The 22,818-nt window shown below is 48.1% G+C and overlaps 1 protein-coding gene and 1 pseudogene across 2 annotated transcripts; both read right to left on the bottom strand.

Moving 5' to 3' along the window:
* Window positions 1–274: 274 nt before the first annotated feature.
* On the bottom strand, window positions 275–11,401 carry LOC308504713 (F-box/WD repeat-containing protein 12-like; annotated as a pseudogene). The gene is made up of 5 exons: window positions 11,312–11,401; window positions 9,083–9,120; window positions 4,346–4,508; window positions 4,132–4,260; window positions 275–383 (listed from the first exon to the last, which is right to left on the bottom strand). The product of its transcript is annotated as an F-box/WD repeat-containing protein 12-like (transcript).
* CDK20 (cyclin dependent kinase 20) lies at window positions 9,140–22,114 on the bottom strand. The gene is given in 9 exon segments (XM_081067136.1): window positions 9,140–15,322; window positions 16,594–16,749; window positions 17,191–17,314; window positions 18,053–18,115; window positions 18,293–18,414; window positions 18,674–18,862; window positions 21,286–21,405; window positions 21,408–21,440; window positions 21,826–22,114. Coding segments are annotated over 9 exon segments (1,080 nt in total). The 5' UTR covers window positions 21,901–22,114; the 3' UTR covers window positions 9,140–15,124.
* Window positions 22,115–22,818: the final 704 nt, after the last annotated feature.

Below are 22,818 nucleotides of genomic sequence, written 5' to 3'. Positions count from 1 at the left end.
GGGCAGGTTGCTGGGCACCTCGGCCACAGCTAACAATGGGTTAATGACTCTCCTGTTGTATTTCCTGTTCCTTGTCTGAAAAACAGATGATCATACCCACTACACTGGCTTGCTGTGAGGATTTAAAAATAAACTCACATAACACAGTGCTGGCCCCAGCAGTACTTGCGAAGTACTAATTCCTTTCCCAACGCTGATAAAATAATCATGTTAGTCTTTGTATGTATATGAGCTCTTCGCCAAAGTGAGATGATCTTCAGTCAATGTGGTCATCTCAGCCCTGTTGCACTTGGAAGTAATAGGACCTTAGAATACTTGTGCCGACACTTCTGGCTTCCACGCCTACAATGCTCATACTGTCACTTTCCACGTGGGTAAATCCTCTGTGAAAGGAAGGACACGCTGTGTGTTAACTTGAGACAAGGACAAATGTTTAGGTAGAAAGGCCTTCACAGGCAACCTCGTACCTCCTCCACCCAGCCCACCCGTTCGCATTTAACCTGGACTTGGACTCAAGGATGTACCTTCATTTCTAACAATTAGCAAACACCATCACATTCTGTAGTGGGAATATCAGTTTTGGACCCTCCTGATAGTAGCTGCCTGAATCAGTGATTCCGGCTATTCTGGAAACTTCTGATACAGGAGGAGGGGTACCTAATCCAATGTCAGTAGGTGAGTCATTTCCCCAGAATTTAGAATCATCAGTTCCATCAGTCTCAGTGAAGATGTAAATACAGCAGCTAATGGGACCATCACTTTCCACAATGTTACATGTGTCTGCCTTGACAAACGTACTACGTGCTGCTCTGTGGCTTGAGAGAAAAATGAAGTAGGTGTGCAGGGAACCAAACCATGAAAAACTAGAGAAGGAACTTCCTGAGTTTCCTACAGAAGCCCAGTTTGGGGCTGTAGATTACTTCTGAAATACTGCTGCTTTGGCCTTTGTGAAAAAAAATTCCCTGCTGACTTACTGAGTTTCTTTAAGTAGCAACTAAAGTTCTATGTAACTTAGAAATTAATAACAAAAGTAGAATGTGGCAGTTTCCAAACTCTCAGAGAACTGCTCAGGGGCTGAGCAGGGGGCAGGGCAACCTGCTCCCTGATAACCCAGCCAGCCAGTGGTCATCCTGCTGTTTTTGGCTAAGAAGGTTGAACTTGCATCTGTTTTCCTTTTCTCTTTAGAGAATTCCTCCTCTTTTCTTCAATTGATATTTTGGTAAATTTACAGTTTGGCCACTATCACTACGATCCAGTTTTAGAACATTTCCATCACTCCAAAAAGATCTGTTGTGCCTGCCAGCAGTGAATCCCATCCTACTCCCATCCCCGAGCAGCCACTCATTTACCTTTTGCACCTACAGCCTTGTCTTTTCTAGATGTGTCATGTAAATGGAAGCCTACAGTACATATCTTACATATCTGGCTTCTTTCATGTAACACAGTGTTTCTGCAGCTCGTCCATGTCGAGTGTGTGTCAATGTGCCATTCCTATTTATGGTTGAGTAATATTCCCTTGTATGGATGTACCACAGTGCATTTATCCATTTACCAGCTGATAGGCATTTGCACTATCTGCACATTTTGCATTCAGTAAAGCTGCTAAGAACATCTGTGTACAGTTTTTGTGTACATGTGTGTCTATTTCTCTTTGCATAGACATATGTCTATTTCTCTTGGGTAGATCCTAAGGGCATGCGATAGGTTGCTGGTAAGTTTATATCTAACACATTTTCTTTAGAGAATCAGAATACATATTCACAGATGACAATGTTTTAGGAAACTGTAAAGCTCCTAGAAAGTATTGGTTATCGCTTGTAGCATTCACTAAGGTGCTGGAAAAGAGATAAAATGCTGCCCATCTAAAAACTTACAAGAACAGCATGAAGCAAGATTTCTGGGTGTATTATTGCCAAATGAAGCTCCCAAAGAGAGATTACCATTCAATTAAGGATTTCTGGAGGAAGCTGTTGTGACTAGGAAAGGGGCATAATTTTAGGTCATGAGCCATTCATTCCAGGGTCCTCATTAAAGGATGTTTTTGAGATGTTTCTAAGAGTGCTACTTACGTTCTACAATGAGAACAGTGTCATTTCAGTGAATGGATGCGTTTACCATTTTATAATGCCTGTAGTGCAGTGTTTGAAAACACATGTGAAATAGAAGATTTCATGATCATTTGCTTGCCACGACAAGCACAGTGTAATACAGTGAGTGGATGTGTTGAGCTTTGTGTGATACCTGAAATGCAGTGTTTAAAAGACATGTACAAAAGAAGCTGCTAAAGTCGTACTTGCTTGCTAAGTTGAGAACATGTTACTTCAGTGAAAGGATGTGCTAAGCACTCAGTAATAAATGGCATATAGTGATGCAGTGGTGCGGTAAAGAATGCAGATGCAGTACAGAATTCTTTAAAGACACACACACACACACACACACATACACAAAAGCACATTTGTGAGGCCCAAATCTAAGCACACTCCCGTGAAGGGCGACCTGACCAAGGCAACAAGAACAGGTGTTTGCAGGCATGTTTGCAGGCAGAAAGGTTTTCCTGCCACTGGAGGGAGGTAATATTACTGATAGCTACAAGTGGTTGTAGGGTGTATGGTGAGCACCTCCACTGCCTGCGGAGCCTGCTTCACAAACGCTGGCCTCTGACCAAAAGCAGACAAAGCAGAGCAAGGCCTCGATCAGAGTATAAATTGGCAAAAACACAGCACTTCACCGCTTGCAGATGTGGACATGGGACGGAATGGCTCCCAAACACTTAGGTTCAGCCCAGGCGTCCAACTTCAGAGGAAGTGAGTGAGGAATTCTGAGTGAAGAAGTTGTTGATGCAAATGTTTTTCAGAATGCAGAGCACTGAGTTGGCCTTTATGCTTTGTTTAGGAAGGCAAGCAAGGGTTAAAAACTACTTACAGGCCAATTCTCATAAAACTCATTTGCATCTCTCCTAATTATCTTATCAGAAAGTTGAGTTCATATACTGAAAAGAACTAAGATTCTCCTGTATTAGGAGTTTGCTTTAGTAATTATCTTCAAACAACTACTGATTTAAAACTCAGAAATTAAGTAAATTTGTTACAGAAATCTGTAGCTTTTGAAATATTTGGTTTGCGGCATTGTATTTTTTCATTCAAGATTGTTATGATGTTTGTCCCAGCAGGTTGCATTTGCCCCATCCCTCATGACAGCTAACTGACAACTGTGAGGTCAGTGATGTCCCCATCAGGAAGCCAACTGGAATATAAAATGTGTAAGCCCTGCCCTCTTTGTAGAACTTACTCTGATGAGAAAGAATGTAAGTGATTCCAAAATACTAATTTTAAAACAAATTGCACCATCGCATTCTTTTGGACTTTTACAATCTTGCCCCCACTGACTCCCACCGCCACCTGGGTTTGGTAAATGAATTCAGGATTGTGCAGGTTACGAAGGGAGGGAGAGAGCTGGGCTGCAGGGCTGTGTCGGGGCCCACCGCACGCTTCACTGTGCGTCCCTGTGGGAATTTGGACAAAATATCCACATCTCTGAGCCTCCATTTCATCTGGGAAACCTGGGTGATGTCAACTGCGGGTGCTGGTTTTGTACATTAATGGAGATCATGCAGATGATGCATGGCATTTTTTTTTTAATTAATTTTATTGGGGTGACAATTGTTAGTAAATTTACATAGATTTCAGGTGTACAATTCTGTATTACATCGTCTATAAATCCCATTGTGTGTTCACCACCCAGAGTCAGTTCTCCTTCCATCACCATATATTTGATCCCCTTTACCCTCATCACCCACCCCCCACCCCCTTACCCTCTGGTAACCACTAAATTATTGTCTGTGTCTATGAGTTTTTGTTTCTCATTTGTTTGTCTTGTTCTTTTTGGTTTATATACCACATATCAGTGAAATCATAGGGTTCTCTGCTTTTTCTGTCTGACTTGTTTCACTTAGCATTATTTTTTTTAAGAGGAGAAAACAGATTCTGACCAGTGACTTTCCTTGGGTCCCCAAGTAGCAAGGGGAAGGCTGGGCTGAGACACATCCTTTCCAATGGTATCCTTAAAAAGGTGCTGCTGGGAGGCCTGAGAAGGCTGTCTCACAGGCACAGGGAAGGAATCAGAAGCAATGACCTGGCCCACCGGTGGGACCTCCCCGAGCAAGTGGCAGCAGCTCTTGAGGACGGGAAATTTATTGTTCTTATTCCACATGTAGACTCGCAAGGAGAGGTCGAAGGAAGAGGTGATGACTCGGCTCTGGTCCTTGAAATGAAAAGCCACATGTGTTGGGGACGTGGGCTCCCAAGGCTGGTCTCCGAGCCGCGGGCGAGGCGGGCACCACACTCACCACTCACATGGATGTGATGGGTTTCTGGTGGTCCTGGAAGGCTGCCAGCTGCAGGCCGTGTATGGTGAAGAGCACCAGCTCCGACCCGGACACCAGCAGAATCACCTGGGAGCTGTGGCCCTTCATAAGGTGAGGGGGTATCATGGTGTCTGGCAAGACAAAACTTGCGACAAAACCTTTTTTGATATCAGATTCATAATGATTTTTGATTCATTATGAATTTGTACCAATTGGACAGTCAACCATGTTTATTATTTGGAAGTGCTGCAAAGGCTGTGTGAAAAAGTTAGACGACCTGAACTTTTCGCCAACAATTCATGGCTCTTGCATCACGACAATGCACCAGCTCACACAGAACTGTCTGTGAGGGAGTTTCTGGCCAGTACACAAATAGCTGTATTGGAACACCCTCCCTACTCACCTGGACTCTTCTCTCTTTACCTCAAAATAAAGGAAATATTGAAAGAAAGACATTGTGATGACATTCAGGACATCAAGGGTAATACGACGACAGCTCTGATGGCCATTTCAGAAAAACAGTGCTAAAATTGGTTTGAAGGGTGGATTAGGCACTGGCATCGGTGCATAGCTTCCCAAGGGGAGGACTTCGAAGGTGACCGTAGTGATATTGAGCAATGAGGAGTGTAGCAATTTTTCTAGGCTGAGCTCGCAAACTTAATTGTCCAACCTCATGGTTCCATTTCATGCCCCCTCATTCATGCTGTCATTGTCAGATTACATGTTTAAACATTATGTATCCAACATAGATTTATATAGTTAGTGCTCTATGCAGTTGTCTTTTAACTCACATTGGAGAAAAAGTTACAAAAAAATACATTTTATACTGCCTTTCATACATGCCTATATGGTCACTTTACAGTGCTATTTCTTCATGTGGATTCAAGTTCCTGTCTAATGTCCTCAACCTGAAAGATTCCTTTTAGTATTTATTGCAGGACAAGACTAACAACAAATTCTCTGAGATTTATTAATCTAGGAATGTCTTAATTTTCTCCCTCACTTTTCTAGATACAGAATTCTGGGTGACAGCCTTTTTCTTTCAATAAGTCATCCCGCTACCTTCTGGGCTCCATGTTTTTTGTTGTTTTTTTTATGAGAAATCAACTGTTAATCTCGTTGGAGGAGGAGGGTCCCTTGTATATGATGAATTGTTCTCTCTTATGCTTTCAATTTGACTTTCAAATTTGATTATGTCTCTCAGTGTGAAACAGTTTCACTACTTGCAGTTCATTGAGCTTTTGGATGTGTAAGTTAACACTTTTCATCAAATATGAGAAGTTTGGGGCCATTACTTTTTTAAATACTTTCTCCTCTCATTCTGGGATTCCTATTATGCATTATTGGCACGGTTGATGGTGTCCAACAGGTCTCTTAGGCACGATTCATTTTTCTTCATCTTTATATTCATTCCATTTCTCAGATTGGATAATCTCAATCAACCTAACTCCAAGTTCACTGATTCCTTCTTCTGCCTACTCAAATCAGCTCTTGAATTTTTAATTTGATACTGTACTTTTCTATTCCATAAGTTCTAGTTATTTTTCACAATTTCTCGATTGATATTCTCTATTGAATGACACATTATCCTTCTACTTTCCTTTAGTACATGGTTTCCTCTAGTTCTTAGGACATACAGTTGACTTTTGAACAACATGGGTTTAAACTGCAAGGGTCCACCTATAAGTGGATTTTTAAATGTATTTTCCCATGATTTTTTCTCTAGCTTACTTTATTGGAAGAATACAGTATATAATATATGTAACATGCAAAGTATGTATTAATCGACTGTTTATGTTATCGGTAAGGCTTCTGGCCAAGTGTAGGCTATTCAGTTTTTTGGGAGTCAGGAGTTATACACGAATTTTTAACTGTATGGTGGGGGTTGGTGCCCCTAAACCCCACATTGTTCAAGAGTCAACTGTACTTAAAACAGCTGATTTAATGTCTTTTGTCTAGTAGGGCCAATGTCTGGTCTTCCCTGGGGACAGCTTCTGTTGTTTGTTTTGTTTCTTGCATTATTAGCCATACTTTAATTCTTGGTATGACTTGTAACTTCTGTTGAAAACTGAACATTTTTAAATGACATAATGTGGAACTCTGGAAATCTGATTCCCCTACTCCATGTTTGTTGTTTTTGCTGTTTGTTATTGTTTAGTGACGTTTCTAAACCAGTTCTAAAGTCTGTATTCTATTATGTCGGGCCACTTGTCTCTGCTCAGTTAAATTAGTGCTAATGACTGAACAGAGATTTCCTAAACATCTAGAACCACTAAGTCTCTCGGTCATTGCCAAAGGCTCTGTGCATGTTGGGGCATACGTTCAACACTCAGTCGGGCAATTGACTACTCTGCCTTAGCCTTCACTTCCTGTGTGTACAGAACCTCAAGGTCAGTCAGAGGTGAAAGTTTAGAACCCTCTTAGGTATTTCCTGAGTTCGCACAAAGCCCTACATGTACTCATGGCCTTTTAAATTTCTAGGAGTATGTCAGAGCTTTCCAAAACCCCTAAGAACATCAGATTCCCAGCTTTTTAAGTGTTTTGGTTAGACTATTGTTTCTGTAACTGCCATCCATCATCTCTGAAAGCCACAAAGTTAACCAACTGTCTGTAGTTATTTTGGCAAATGTCCCAAGGTAAAGGCTTTTCACACTGGGTGAACTCCGTCAGGCAAAATGAAGAGAATCAGTATGTGGGGTCTTCCAAGAAACACCAGACAGGTCAAATAATGACAATTCTCTGGTAATGACACTTTGAAGACTCTCTAATCCCATTCTTCCCCCTCAGTGACTGTCAGGCTCCTGGTTTTACTGTGATTGTGAGCTGTTGATATTCAAGGCTAACACAAAGCTGGAGGGTGGTTACGGGAATGGAGCAAATAAAAGCTTGCTGTCTTTACTGAGCTTAAGCCATTTTTTCTTGAATAAACACTTCCCAGACTACTGCAAGTCTCTGGTTAATTTCCAGAATTCTATAAAAGTTGATTTTGACAATGTGTCAGTTTCTTCATTACTTTTATGGAAAAAAATTTCAGGGATCATTAATCCACCATTTTCCAAGAGTCTGCATTCTTAACTTGTGACTACGCTCATAAGATTGTTGAGGACAAAATATCAGCTCACCCACACTGTAGAGAATACTGAATCCCCACCTACTCAGTGGGCATAAAAGTGAGTGAGACATGGCTCTTGCCTTAGGGGCACTCTCAGCTGGTGGTTAAAAGGAGGATAAGAAAGAACTAAAATTGAAGGGAGAAATAAGTTTCAGAAGGGACAGCTTATGGTGCCACAAGACCTGAGCATGAGTGGACATCTGGCTGAGGGAGAATGAGGGAAGCTTATGGACAGAGGATTTCAGTATTTCCAGTCACCAGAGCTGATGTGGCATCACAGGGCTTGAGTCCAGCACTCATGTCTCACAGGGGAGAACGAGGTCAGGTGGGAAATAACTGGCTAACAGCCCATGGCCCAAACAAATACAACAAGGAGTCTCTATCCCACCATAGCCTGTACACTCAACTGACCATGCATGTGCCAGGCTGCGTGCTGACAGAAATATACTTACCCATGTCACTCAAATGGAAATTCCTATTCCAGTTTATCAGCAAAGATGAGAATGAGAACAAAGACTAGGGTTTAGAGTTGGCATCCTACCCATTTTAACAGGTGAACGTTGCTCTGCAAAGGCTTCCACAAATAGTCACACCAATGCATAAGTCAATTCATTTATTCCTAGTAACACAATGTCTTTGAGAGTCACATTTGGCAAGACATAACCTTGTCCATTTACCTACAGATAAATCAATTTCCAGAACTAAATGTTATATCTAAAGTATATTCCCCAAATTGTTGAGATACAGACTGAAATCCAATAAAAGTTCTCTTACTTCAAAAGTGACTAAAGAGATTGACATTTTTCTAATTAATATTAACAATAAAAAGTGAAAAAAGGCAACAAATACAACAATGCTATATGATACTGAAAACTAAATATGACAAGATTGGCATTCCACAATTCTAAAAATACCTTAATGCAGTTATCCTAAAAATAAAAACCATGAAGCAAAGATTCCCTCCATGTTTGGAAGAACTTTCATGAGTGAACAGCTGTTTTTCATCATGAGTGACAAAAACTAAGTACAGCTCCTAGTTGACAGTTAAGGCTATAATCTGTCCTATATTCCACAAGAGGTAGAAGATCTGACACATCTTGGGGCAAAAGAAAAGCTGTCAAGTTCCAAAGGAGAAATGAATAGGAAAGAAAAATTCAATGATTTAATGATTAAAGTATTTATTTTCAACTTTAATTTTTTGAGTTTTATTTTTTAAGTTTTTATACCATACATGCTTTTATATAGCTAGGCTGTTACATCAGAGTTGAATTAAAATAAAAGTGGTTTACTTGTCTGTTGATTTGTCTTCCATCAGCCAGTTGCGATCATTAGCTGTACATTTCTGCCCCTAAGTTTGGTACCTCTGCCTTATATCAACCTCCCATTCAATTAATAAAATCTCTTATGTTTCAATATACTATTACAAAACAAACAGTCTTATGCTCCGAACCAGGGAGCAGTTTCCTGCTGGTAGGGGCTGTGGATTGTCCTTTCTTGTGTACTCAACAGAGCCAGAAACACAGTGAGTTCTCAAAAAACTTATCCATGCACCCATCTCTCCTTTGCAGGACAATCTTCTGACCATATTTGGCTCTTCCTTTACTCACCTCCACAATTCCTTGGTCCTTGAAACCTCATTCCAGACCTAGAACAAGAGGGGAGAGAAGAGAGTCAACATGCAATTAGTACCTAGCCTGCCAGGCTCTGTGGAGAGGACAGAGAGGTAAATTAGACCCAGTGGTTACATTCAAGAAAACTTACCCTGCGGAATTAGAAACATATTCAGATAAATAAAAATCACTAAATGAGTGAGGAAGGAGAGAATGACCAACTTAATGGGGCCCCTTAGCTGATTGCTGATCAAGTCCCAAAGGATGAGTCATTGTACCCTAAGAGACTGGCTGAAGTGTTCCAGGGAGAGACAGAACCGCCTTAGCAGATTCAAAAAGGTGAGAAAGATAGTGAGTAATTTGCCTTACTTAGAACATAAGGTTCTGGAAAAGTAGCTGGAGACTGGCTTACACCAATTTCCAGAAGTTTGTAATGGGAAAAACAGTGAAAAGCTACTTGAGAATTGCAAATGGAGGAGTGGTGGGTCAAACTGTTTTAGGAAAATCACTCTGGCTGCTGTGAGAAGAAAGGACTGGAAATGAAAGCAGAGCAACAGGCTCCATAAGAAGGCTGCTACAATGGAGTAAATTAAGCCCTAGAGATGGTAAGATGGAGGAATGGAACAGCTGCGGGGGGGTGGGAGGGATGGGGGGAGAGGGCACTATGCCAGCCCTGCTCTACAAACTGCCTTCTGAAGTATTTGGAAGAGGTTCAGGTGGTCCCTGGAAGGCCCACACCTGCAACCTAGAACTTCCTGGCCTCTCCGCCTGAGCTACCCTGGATTCTGGAGCCTACACAGCTTCAATGGAAACCACCTGGAGCATTCTGTGGCCCAGCCCCACTGAGGGTCCCATCCTAGAAACATGGCTCTCCAGGCCCTGGCAGACCAAAGGACCATCCTCTCTGAGCCCAGGCTCTCACTTCCACAGCCCTCGTTCACCTTCTAGATCAAAGTTTCTCATCCCATAAGAAGTCCTTTTGGCTGGTACAAACATAACGTTTCTGAATGACATTTTGCAAAATCAAACCAGGCGAGGAAATTTATTTCCTTTTTGTATAGGTCCCAGTTCAAAACCCAACTGAAATCTTGTTTACCACATGTAGAATTATAATATGTAATATAACCTGCAAAATAAATGCTAACCACATTTAAGGATCCCTCTGTTAGATTCTGGCCTTAATTATACATGGTGACACTGGGATTAACTGACTTCATTTCACCTAACAGGGAAACTAAGACCTGGAGAAGTTGGTGATATCAAAAGGTATAAGGCACCTCCCTTTCAAACTCTGTCCCTGTGCTACCCCTAGTCTGCTGCTGTGAAAACCAAGGATCCAATTCCAACACTGCTCCAGACTACCTGGGTGATCTTGGACAACACATTCACTGAATATCTTCCTTACTGTTAAAAATGCGGATGAAAACCCAGTATTTTACTTGACACATTTAAAAATTATAATTACAGAATTCAGGTAAGGATCTGTTTATTAATGTTTTTGTAAAATTATATAACAAAATATTCTGAAAGTAAAGAATTTCATTTAATCAACAAATATTTACTGAAATTACACTAAATGACAAGCCATACAGTGTGCTAGAGACACAGGATGTAACAAGGATGTAAAAGACTACATCCTTGTTCTTACGATTGAGTCTAGGAAAAGTAGACATTAAACAAATGCACCCTACAACAACCGTTTAGTTACAGATGTGCTGAGTCCTAAGGAAGGGCTCAGCGCAACAAGGGATGATGCGCAGATGAGACGAACGCACTCAATGGGCACGTAGCACATAAAGGACGATGATGCCAGCCTCTGGGAAGGAGCATCCCTGAGTCCGGAGGAGGAGGTCGCCACTCAAGGGGGTTGTGGTGTGATTTTCCGGGGAAGAGCCGCGAGAGAAATTCCAGAATATTGCAGAAGTGGGAGGAGAAAGAAAACCGATCTCAGGGGTGAACCCTGATGGCTGGACGCTTGATCCGAGCGCCTGGCGCACACCAAGCGCGCGGGCGCTCCAGACGCAGAGTGGCAGGGGGCTTTCAGAGACACCTCCAGAGGCTTCCTAGGTCATCACCTTGAGGGCCAAGAGCGCCCTCTGCTGATCACGGATTCAGGGCCGTCGAACGCCGCCTCCCAGGTGGGGAAACTGGGGCCCAGGGCAAAGGGCCGGCTTTGGACAACCAGTAACCATGAACCGTGCCTTGCCTTCCTCCTGGGCGCGCTACCTTGTCCACCTGGGCGGCGCAGAGCAAGTCTCGGGCCTCTAGGAAGGAGAAGACGTGCAACAGTTCGTGCAGAGCGAGGGGCAGTTCCATCTCGTCCGCCGCCCCAGCTCCGCCCCGCAGGCAAACTCCTGCCAGCCCGCGGCTCCGCCCCTCAAGCCTCCAATCCCCGCCCAACCCTCCGTACTTCCGCCCCGCAGGTCAATCCCCACCTAGCCCAACGCGCTTCCGCCCCCGCAGGCAAAACCCGCCCAGCCCGCTACGTTTCGGCCGGTTCAACCAATCCCCGCCCAGCCCGCTACGTTTCGGCCGGTTCAACCAATCCCCGCCCAGCCCGCTACGTTCGGCCCGGTTCAACCAATCCCCGCCCAGCCCGCCGCGCAGCCGCACCACTTACCGCGCTGACGCCCCATGGGATAGACCACCAACCGGGCTTCTCCGTAGCCTTTGGTTTGCTTCTGACTTTACCCTTGGACCTGGCCTTTCCCTGACCTGCCCTAACACTCGCCCATCCCCTCATATTGACATTCACAGTCGCCCTGATCTTATTCCTAACACTGGCACCTCCTGTGCCCTTGCGGTGGTGCTGGCTTGCTCCTTGACCTCACCCTTGCCAAGTATATGTGCCTTTTTGACTTGGACCTCTCACCTGGCTCCTGCCTGGCCTTCACCCTGACGCTGACCCTCTTCTCAGCCTCGTCCCGATCATCACCCTAGTCCTTACTAGCATGTTATTCACCCCTACCTTTGTTCCTACCCTCACTTAACCCTGATCTTGACACTCGCCCTCACCTTGAACTGTGCCGTGGCCCTAACCCTCAGCCTCCCTCTTATCTTGGCTGGCCCTGGTCCTAACTAAACCTGGTGTCTCTCTCACCACGGCCCCTAACCTGGTCCCCACCCTCGCCGTGGGCCCTGACCCTGGACCACACTCTGGACTTGGTCCTGGCCAAGTTCAGATCAGTTAGTGTAAGAGTGAGTCATGATCAAGTTCAAGGTCAGAGCAGGTCATAGTCAGGATGAGGGTAAGGTCTGGGACAGGACGATAAGGGTCAGAGTTAGAGTGAGGGTGAGTGTCCAGTCAGGGTAAAATTCTGTATCAGGTTAAAGGCCAGTATGAGACAGAGGTCAGTGTCATGGTCAGTGCCAGAATTTGGTTCAAGGTTAAAATCAGTGTATGGGAAATTTTAGGCCAAGGTTATGTACAAGATCAGTGTGAGAGTCAGGATCAAGGTCAGGCTGCGGATCCATTAGAGGATAAGAAAATATGAAGGTCAGGGTGGTTACTGTCAGGTGAGGTAAATTGAGAGTTGGACGCAGGTTGACAGTGAATGTCCAATTCTGTGTAGGATTCAGAGTCAAGGTCAGGGTGAAGTTGATGTTCAGGATTAGGGCCAGGTTCAGGTTCAGGGTCCAGATCAATGTGAGGATAGGGTCAGTGTCACGTTCAAGTTAGTTTTCAGGTCCCAGTGAGCATGATGTTCATTGTCAAGGTCAATTAAAAGTCAAGGTGAAGGTCGTTTTCTATTGCTGCTGGAAAGAGTTAAGACCACTCCCCACACCTCTCTCTCTCTTGAACACATACCCACCTGGATATTCTTTCCATTTCAAGGTTTGTACCCTTAATCTCATCCGCAAAGTCCTTTATTCATAGGTTAGAACATGGACATCTTTAGGGGCAGGCATTATTCCACCTACAGCAGAGGGTCAGAGTTAAGTTTATAGTCAAGGTCAAGGATGGGTCAAGATGTGGGCTATGACCAAGCTGAGGATAAGAATCACCATAACGCTGAAGGTCAATGTCAATGTGAAGTTTGATTTCAAGGTCAGGGTCCAGGTCAGGTTCAAGGTCATGATGGGATTAGGGTGAATCGATGACAAGCCTAGTGTGAGTTCAGGTTCTGCTCAAAGTGTTGGAATGCGGATCAAAATCAGGGTGAAATTGAGGTCTGGGTCATTGCCAGGTTTGAGGTACAGACTAGTTTCAGCTTGAGTATATGGTGCAATTGAAGGTGAGGCTCAAATCAAATTCAGGGTGGGTCAGTACGAGGGTCCTTGTTAGGGTGAGGATTCAGTCTAGGGGCAGAGTGAAGTTGAGAGTGAGAATCAGACTGAGGGTAGAGTCTGATTTGTGCTAGTGTTCTGAGTCATGAGCAGTGTGACAAACTCTCATTGTCAAGTGTAAGTCAAGATCAGGATAAGTGTGATAGCCATGTTAATGCTCAGCATTGGGATCAGGGTCATGATGAGCATCACAGTATGAATGTCAGAGGGTTGCTGTTAAGGTGAAGGTGATGATGGCCAAGTTCATGGGCAAGGTTAAGTTCTAGGTTAAATGGAGTCAGAATTATGGTGAGGGTGAGGGCAATGCCAAAATCAAGGCCATGTATGGGTGGGTAAGGGTCTGGCAAAGAATTGGGTGAGGATGAATATGTATGTCAGCATCAGGATGATGAGTAAGGGTCAGGTTCAGTGTAAGCCTTAAGGTGAGGGAAGGTCAAGGTCAGGATGGGGTAAAGTTTAGGGTCTTATGTGAGTCGGGTTGGTTGAGAGTCAGTGGTCAAGGGTGTGGGTACAGGCTCTCAAGTATGTGGAGGTGAGAGCTACCACAAATTGAGCTAGACTGCAGCTTACAGATGTGGCTGGAGAAACAGGCAGAGGCCGGATCCCGAAAACATCTTTCAAGACCTGAGACAGTCACTTTTCCCTGAAAGCAACAACTAGAGTTTACTGTTTTATATTCCTTCTAAAAGCAGTGACTGTGGCAATGTTAGCCACCTGTGCCCTCAGTGCTTACAGAAGTCTATCCACATAGAGCATAAAACAAGTCTTTTAGGAATAAATATTACTATGAATAAATTTCTCTAGTCTGTTTTTATCTATCCCCAAACCAACACCACTGTCTCAATTATTACAGCCTTATCATGTGTCTTGGTATCTGATAGGGTTTGTCCTTTCATCATTTTTCTCTTCTTCTCTTTTGTTTCCGCCACTTCCTCCTCTCAACCCTTTCATTCCCATGTATATTTTATATTCACCTTATCAAATTATTAAATAAGAAAAACAAGAGCCAGATGGAATTTTATTGGGATTTACAAATGAGTTCCAGGAATGCCTGTCTCCTTACTTGCTCAGTATCTCTGTGTCAGGAGGCATCACATCTGGTCCTGGCTCACCCTTCTCCTGAGGTGTTAAGTCTGCAACCTGAGCCATCTCTGGGCCTTGACTTTTGCCACCTCAACTCCAAATGGGAGCTCCATCATATGAAGTCCCTAATACTAGAGTAGCCATGAATGGGGCCACTTTCCCAGTGACCACAAAGAAGTGAGGGCCAGATGACGCCACTTCCCTTGCTAGGAATGGAAGAGAGGCAGATGCCAGCTAGAGCTACTTGGGGTTTTATAACAAATCTCAAAACTGAATTATTGTTAATGTCTCTGAGAGCAAAAGCAAACCAAACCTCCCTTCCCAGTTGGGTTTCGACATGAGGACATCCTACTCTATGCCCTCACAGATGGCCCTACCAGGACCACCCCTGACCAGGAAGGCCGGGCCTGGAGAAGCAGCACTACGGCGGGCACAGCAGCAGGCTCACTGCTCACTTGGTAAGTCAGCAGCACACAGAGAGGAGGCCAAGGCACAGTCACGGTCTCCTTCTCTGCTGGGGCGGGACATTCTCATCGCCTGCCTGGGACAGGACCAGGTATGGAGTGAGCCTAGGGTGGCCATGGGGAGGTCATGGGAGGTTCCTGAAGCAGAGGAACAAGAGGCCCGAATGGCCCTGGGGGACAGACTGATGGGGCCTGGCCCAGCGGCTTAGCCCTCTGGGATGAAGGGCCGAATCAGCTCCGGGTTCAACAGTGACTCCTCGAGAGGCCGGTCCACGTGGAAGTCATGGATGTGGGGGGGTCCTGGGTGCGCCTTGGGGGCCGGTCCCCCTGGGCGCTGGGGAATCGGCAGCTCCGAAGGGTGGGCAGGCAAGGGAGCTGTGAAGAAGTACTCGTGCAAGAGGGCCTGAGGGTGGTAAAGGATAGCAGAAGGAAACCGGTCACCTCCCCATCCCAGCCTCAGCTCGCTTCCCTGATGGGGAGACTGAGCGCTGCCCTGCAGAGGCTCATTCCTCCATTTGCTTATCCACTCAGCTGACTCACATCTCTGAGTGCTGACTGTCTGAGTACTGCTCCAGGGGATGGGGACACAGCAGTGAACAGAATCTTCCCCATAGCCCGGGGTGGGGGACAATAAACAAGGTAAAGAGGTAAGACAGTCAGTGTCAGATGACTAGTGCTGGAGAGGTGGCTGGTCTGAAGAGTGGTGAGAGGAGGCCCCCTGGGAGGTGGCACTTGAGCAGAGACAGGACAGGTGGGTGAGTGAGGTCCAGGGACAGAAGTACACAGACCCCAGGACATGGACGGGGCCCTGGGCCCCGAGGCACAGGAGATAGTCCTGAGTGTGTGACACCTGTGGGCCACTAGGACCTGGGCCTGTCCTCTGAGGGAGGCACAGGAAGGCCCTGCAGACGAGGGTGTGCTGGCCGGCCTGGACGCAATCACACTCTCTGCCAGGTGGAGGAGACACTGGATGGGCAGGAGGAGCAGACTCTGGGAGGCAGTAGGGATGTGGCGGTGGCTTAGACTGGGGGCAGCATCAGGGGGCTGAGAAGTGCTCAGCTGGTCTCAGTAGGCCCTGAAAGCCCCTGGACATGGCTGCTCACCAGATGTGTGCATAAACACACACTGCTAGTACCCCGGGTGGGGAGGGGGAAAGGGTGGTACACCTGACAGAGCCCATCAGCCCATGGTCCTCCCCTCCTCCTGCCCTGCCACACCCCACCCTCCTGAGTCCTCCTCTCCAGGCCTCTGCTCATCGTCTCTCTTGGGGCAACACCTCCTGTGCCTAAACCTGCCCTCCTCCAGGAAGCTGCCAACTCTCATAGCCTGGCTGCCCTGCTCACCACAGGGTGGAGACCTCATGGGGAAGAGGCTTCCTCGGCTTGTTCACTGAGCCAGGGCCCAGGATAGTGCCCAGCACATGCCAACGCTGAGTAAATACTTGCTGAATGAATGAAGGGATTAAGGAGCAAGTCACCAGTAACTGGCGGTGTACTCTTCTGCCAGTCAGCATGCCCTTCTAACAGGCTACCCCTTCCCACCTGTGCCCCTCTGGGGCCTGCTCAGGACAGGCATATTGGCTCCCCATCCTCCATCACAAGTTCTAAGTGACCTCAACCTCCTGGGACACATGGACTTAAGTAAGGAGATCAGGACACCAGGGGGTCACCCTACCTGGGAGGCTGAAATGCGCTGGCGTGGGGGGTAGAGGAGAAACCGCCCCAGTAGGTCCAAGGCCTGTGGAGATGAGTCGGGCAGCACCTCCCCTAAGGGCACAGGTGCCTGCTCCTTGAAGGAGATCTTGTTGTAGTCGGGCAGCTCTGTGACCTCCTGAGGAGAAGGGGGCGCCTCAGGACCAGCAGCCTGCCACCTCCCTCTGTTGTCAGTCCTCACTCTGTTGCCCACCTGCTCATGCTTCCTGGCTGCTCCCCGATCCACGTGCCCTGCTGTCATCCCATCACTCATGTCTGCACACTCACTCCATCCTTCAGTCCTTCATGCCCCTACCCTCTCGGTCACCTGCTTCCTCCCCAGCTTGGTGACAACTGCAGTGTGCTAGGAGCAGGCAGGAAGGGACTTGGGACAGGACACAGCCCTCCTGCCTCCAGCTTGGTGGGGGAGGAGGGGTCCCCAAACTGGACCAGGACAGTGGTCTGGGATTTCAGGGCGGCATGGGGCCATGAGAGAAGGTGCAGGAGAGGGGAGCCGCCAGCTGTTGGGGAAATGGAGGACACCAGCCCCCACCCATCCCCACCACGGGCCCCTGCAAACCGGCCAGACTTGAGGGCTAGGGGTGCCCAAGATGCGAAGCACGCAGCAAAGCTGTTCGATGTCATTCTCCCCGGGGAAAAGCGGGGACCCATTCAGCAGCTCCCCCAGGATGCAGCCCACGGCCCTACAGATACAAAACCCAAAGAGCTCACAGACTACACATGGACATGGATCTCCCCACACCAGATCCATCACTCCCCACTGGGGACACAGGTCTCCTCACGTCAGCACCCACCTCACACTGGGGTCAAGGCACCCACAAAGTAGCCTCGAGGCTTCATAGCCAAGAATACAACCCCCAAATAATCAAAGACTTCAAGTCTAGAACACAGAGCACGAACCCCCTTTCCAAGCATCTCTCAGGCCTCAACTCTGGAACACACAGCAACCCCTCAACTAACCTGAGAATTCTTAGAGCCTCACGCTCTGGAACACACAGCCACCTCCTCACATTGGCCACACCTCCAAAACAGCCCCCAAATCTCAAATTCTTAAACATGTACAAACCATCCTACCCCAAATAAAGGCTCAGAGCCGTCAATCCAGGGACCCAGGACTCTGGATAACTCCGGAGTTTGCATCCTGGGTTATAACCCCCTGCATAGCAACGTAGACCCCCCACGCCTCAGACCACCCCCCCACTCCAGCCCAGAAGCTTCCCACTGGGACAACCACTCTGATCCCACCCAATCCCCACCCAGCTCAAAAAGGTCAAAGACTGATCCCAACCTCCTCAGAGATACCCTAACTGGGGAAGACACCCCAAGGCAACCTACAGCTCACAGGAGGAAAACAACTCCCCAAATTTAGACCCCAATACCCAGGAGGAAGAGGTGACTCCATGACCCACATTCCCCCTTACCACAGGTCGACGCCCTGGTCATACTGGCGGGCACCGTACAGGAGCTCGGGGGCTCGGTACCACCTGTGAGAGGTGGGCAGGTGGTCACTGGTCTGACAGGAGGCTTTCCCAGGTCACCTCAGCCCCCATACCAGGCTCACGAGCAATGTCTGGACAGAAGGTCCAGAAGCATCTCTTCCCCAGTGGGAAGGCTGGGGCCTATCCACTGCAAGGTTTTGCCTGGAAGCCAGCCCTCCCTACCTGGTGGCCACCTGGTGAGTGTAGAGGCGGCTGCCATCAGTGGAAAAAACCCGGGCCAGGCCAAAGTCTGCTATCTTGAGCTGTCCCGAGGCACTGATGAGCAGGTTGGCCGGTTTCAGGTCCTAAGGGCACCAAAGGAGGTGTCAGTTCCTCAGAGCCCCCAAAGGACCTTGGGACAGCATCACTTGGAAGGCTGAACAGCTGGATCAGCCTAGGTCCCAAACCCTGCAGTACCACACCCCGACACTTACTCACAGGCCCTGCTCCCTCTGTCCCACCCCTTCCACCCCCACACACCGAATGACCATGTGTTTTTCAAGGGCTGGCCCACCTCTAGCCCAGCAGGTCCCCAGGCCCCGCCCCGCCCGCGCTGGGACTGACCCGATGCACGATGTTGTTGGCATGGCAGAAGGCGACACCTTTAAGGAGCATCTGCAGGTAGCTCTTAACTTGCGCCTGAGCCAGCGGCCTCTGGGCGTGGCGTACCACCTCGGCCAGATCTGACAGCATGAACTCGAAGGCCAGCACAAAGCCTGCCCCATGTGGGAACACGGCCTTCAGCTGTACCACCTGCAGGTAGGGCATCCTGTCAGCTCCCGACTCACATGACTCAGACTCTGGGACGCCCAGCCCTGGCCCAGGCAGAGGACAAGGCAAGCAGATGAGGTGACATGAGATCTGAGCTCAGGACCAAGGAGCTGGTTCCCTCTTGTTGCTCCCCTCTCGAGAGAGAAGGCAGGTCCCCACTCCAACACTCCAAACACACTCAGGGAAAAGGTCTAAGGGAGGCCACTTAGGACAGTGTCTGGTCCCCCACCCAGCCCACAAACTGGAAAATCACCTGGACACACACACACACACAGGAGCCCAAGTCTCCTCTTGCTTCCTCCATAGCACCGAGAGAAGGCACTGGCCTTCTCTCACAGCTCCCCAGCACTGGGACAGCTAGAGACACATCGTATGTACTTCCTGAGGGACCGTGGGGCCACAGGGGTCGGGCTGCACAGCAGTGAGCAAGTGCAAGGGCTGGTGGGTCCTTCAGGACCTTATGGAGCTCCCAGCACAGAGGACAGACGACTGACAAACGCGTGAACAAACATAGGGTACGTCCAGGTTGTAATGAGGACAGAAGAGAACAGATGGGGTGGTGTCAGTTATGCAGGGAGCTAGGAAGGAGCTCTGGGCAGGGGGACAGCAAGCACAAGACCCCAAGGCAAGAACAAGAAGGAGGCTGAAGGGACATGTGGGGTCATTTAGGGGGAGGCTGCCTGCTCTGTTCTGTGGTCCCAGAGCCTAGACAGGGCTTGTCACAGAAGAAATGCTTAAGAAGTTGTGTTGAATGAACAAAAAGAGGGGTTGGAAGAGGGCAGGAGCAGATGGTGACAATGCTCTTGGTATGAACAGAGGCCACTAGGGCTTTTCAAGCTGGGGAATGAACAATTTTAACTATGTTTTTTGACTGTGGGGTGGGGGCAGCAGTGGGGAGGCTGCCATAGTTCTTCTGGTGAGAGGTGAGGCGGCCAGTGTGAAATCTAAAAGTTTCTTTAAAGATAGACCCTTCAGGCCTGCTCACCCACCGGAGGTGGGACCTAGTCACCAGCCTTGTGCATCCTCCACCTCTGCAATGCACAGGCTGTCAATAAGCCCTTCTACTTTCCTCAAAAACCGATAATGGCCTTATTGCTATTTTTCTGATTTTGAGAGTAGTATACACTCATTTCACAGATCAAAACAGCCACAGACATTCAGATAATACACAGATCAAAACAGCCACAGACATTCAGATAATACACAGATCAAAACAGACACAGACATTCAGATAATACACAGATCAAAACAGACACAGACATTCAGATATTTAAATAATTTTTTAAAATTCTTAAAAAAAAGGAAAAACCGTACCACCTACATTCCACCAGACTTTACAACAAACACACACACATATATATACATCACATATATACTCGTATCATATTTTCATACAAAACCAGATGACACCAAGAGTTCTATAACGTGCCTCTGTCACCTAATATATCATGGACATATCCAGAGATAAAAGAACGAATCACCCACCCAAGGTCGACCCAACCTTATCACTCCCCAGGAAGTTGAACACATTCTCTACTCCTGATATTGGACAAATGAGTGAACAAACCTATGGGGTACGTCTCGGCTCTACTGAGGACAGAAGAGAACAGATGGGGTGGTGTCAGTTATGCAGGGAGCGAGGAAGGAGCTCTGGGCAAGGGGACAGCAAGCACAAGACCCCGAGGACAGGAGAATGAACCATGAAGAGAATGATGCTGGGGTGTAAGTTGTCCCTCCTCATGTGCCCACAGCCCCTCTCAGCTCTGTCACAGGACAAACCACACCAGCTGGGCCCTGTAGCTTCTGTCCTCCCCTACCACACCTAAGTTCTCAACAGCTGGATGAAGGCCAGTTCCTCTCAGTGTTGCCAGTACCCAGCATAGGATAGGGCTTACAGGAGGCCTCAAAGTTAAAACATCCTGACTCCTCAATCAGACCTGGGTGAAAGCCCCCATGGACAAGCTGAGCGCCTATGAGCCAGTGGCTGAGCCTGATTCCCTGGCCTGACAGAGGGAGATCCTGAAACCTGCCTTGCAGAGTAATGGAGCAAACTCAGAGGGACAATGTACGGAAAGCACTTAACACTGCCTGCAGAACCTAACAGCAGCTCAATAGGTGGCAGTTATCATTACCATTAGAAATCGCTAAACATTTTGAGAAATAAGGCATAAGTTACTGAATGAATGAATGAATCAATCAGTCAATCAATCAATGAAGACACAAAGAAGTGGGTGAACAAGAGAGTGAATGAGTGAGGAACGAAATAATTGGGTGAATAAGTGGCTAAGAAAGGAAATGGGGTGAGGAAGCAGATGGGGGGGGCAGAGTGGGTGTGGGTGCCCCCAGAGTGGGAGTGAGTGGAGGAGGGCAGGAAAAGGCGTCCCAGAACCCCAAGCCCCACTCACATACTGATTGTCCTCCATCTCCTGCAGGGCCTTGATCTCCCGCAGCGCCTGGTTGGGGATGCCGTCCTCCAGCCTCCGCAGAGCCACCTTCTTGAGGGCAACGATCTCTCCAGTCTGTGAGGGACAGTATGCAGGCACTGCCACCCCACCCCCGGCTGGGAAAGGGGCGACAGGACGAGAAATGTGCCATCTGGGTGGAACGCAGAGGCCTGAGGACACCATGGGGGTGGAAAGCACCTCCCAACCCCCTTCTGGAGGGAAATCACCGCCAGCCTGGGACCCAGCAGTCGCGGGGCTGGTCAAACAGCTCAGGAGCATCCACTCCACGCCCGCAGGGGACACTCGCGGGATGCCTACTGTATCACTGCTGGTGGTGGGCAGCTGGCCGCAACCTGGACGACCTCCCTCTATAAGGGGTTAAAGTGAGGAACACACGCCAGGAAGACCCAAGCCTGGGTTTGGAAAACGGATACATCTCACAGCCAGAAATGAATGGAACCCAAGGAGGAAGAGCTGGGCGGCCCACGCGGGGCGGCTCACCTCCACGTGCTTCGCCTTGAAGACGATGCCGTGCGCGCCCTCCCCAATGCGGCCCAAGATGCAGTACTGGTCCATCGCCGGCCCCTCCTCCCGCGCCCAGACGCGCTGCCTAGCAACCGAGCTGCCTCCGAGAGCCGGCCCGGCGGCCTAGTGCAACTGAGGACGGCGTGCGGGCCTCTCCTGCGCCTTCCTGGGCCCCAGCCACCATGCCACAGGGCGCTTCATTGGGCGGAAGTCATCCGCAAGGACGCAAAGCCAACGCCCGGCCGGGAGCAACGCCAGCCGCTTCCGCGCACCGCCCCAGGGGCACGTAAGGAGCTACGCTGGGCACGCAGCGGCGCCGGGGCGGGGCGGCCTGCGTGATGGGGCGGAGCCGGCTCCTCCCCCGTCAGGCCAGCCTCCCAGCCGTGACTAGAGGCGCCACCTTCAGCAACGCTCAGGTGCCCTTGTTTTCCAGCTACGCGACCTGGAGCCCATGATGATGAAGGGAGACGGCCGGGGCTGAGTTGTGGAGGGAGCGTGAATGGGGTCTCCCTCCTGGAAAGTCACTTGGCAACATGTAGAGATACTTTTTAATTAAAAAGTTCAAACTCTGACCCAGAAAGTCCACGTCTAAAGGTTTCTCATGAGGAAACATTTGGAGAAATTTGCAGCTGGAGTAATTTTAAGAAATGCATGCCATCCATCAAAGGATGTTGATAAAAAACACAAGTAGCTCTTAAACGTCTGAAAAGATTCTCAATTTCACACACAAGATAAATGCAAAATAAAGTACAAATTTTCACCTATGGGATGGCTAGGTTCCAGACCTAACAGACCCTTGGCCAGGCTGTGGGAAAACAGGAGCTTATACAGTGCTGATCAAATTACAAATACGTATCCCCTCAGACTCAGCAAGCCCACTTCTAGAAATTGCCCCAACAGGTATATTGCACACATGTAAAATAATATGTGCGAAGTTATCAAATGAAACATTGTTTGAATAGTAAACTA

Source organism: Rhinolophus hipposideros, assembly GCF_964194185.1.
Source record: "Rhinolophus hipposideros genome assembly, chromosome: 11".
NCBI classification, from domain to species: Eukaryota; Metazoa; Chordata; class Mammalia; order Chiroptera; family Rhinolophidae; genus Rhinolophus; species Rhinolophus hipposideros.
The sequence above is the reverse complement of the archived record's forward strand: the minus strand, read 5'-3'. Positions and strand labels throughout refer to the sequence as shown.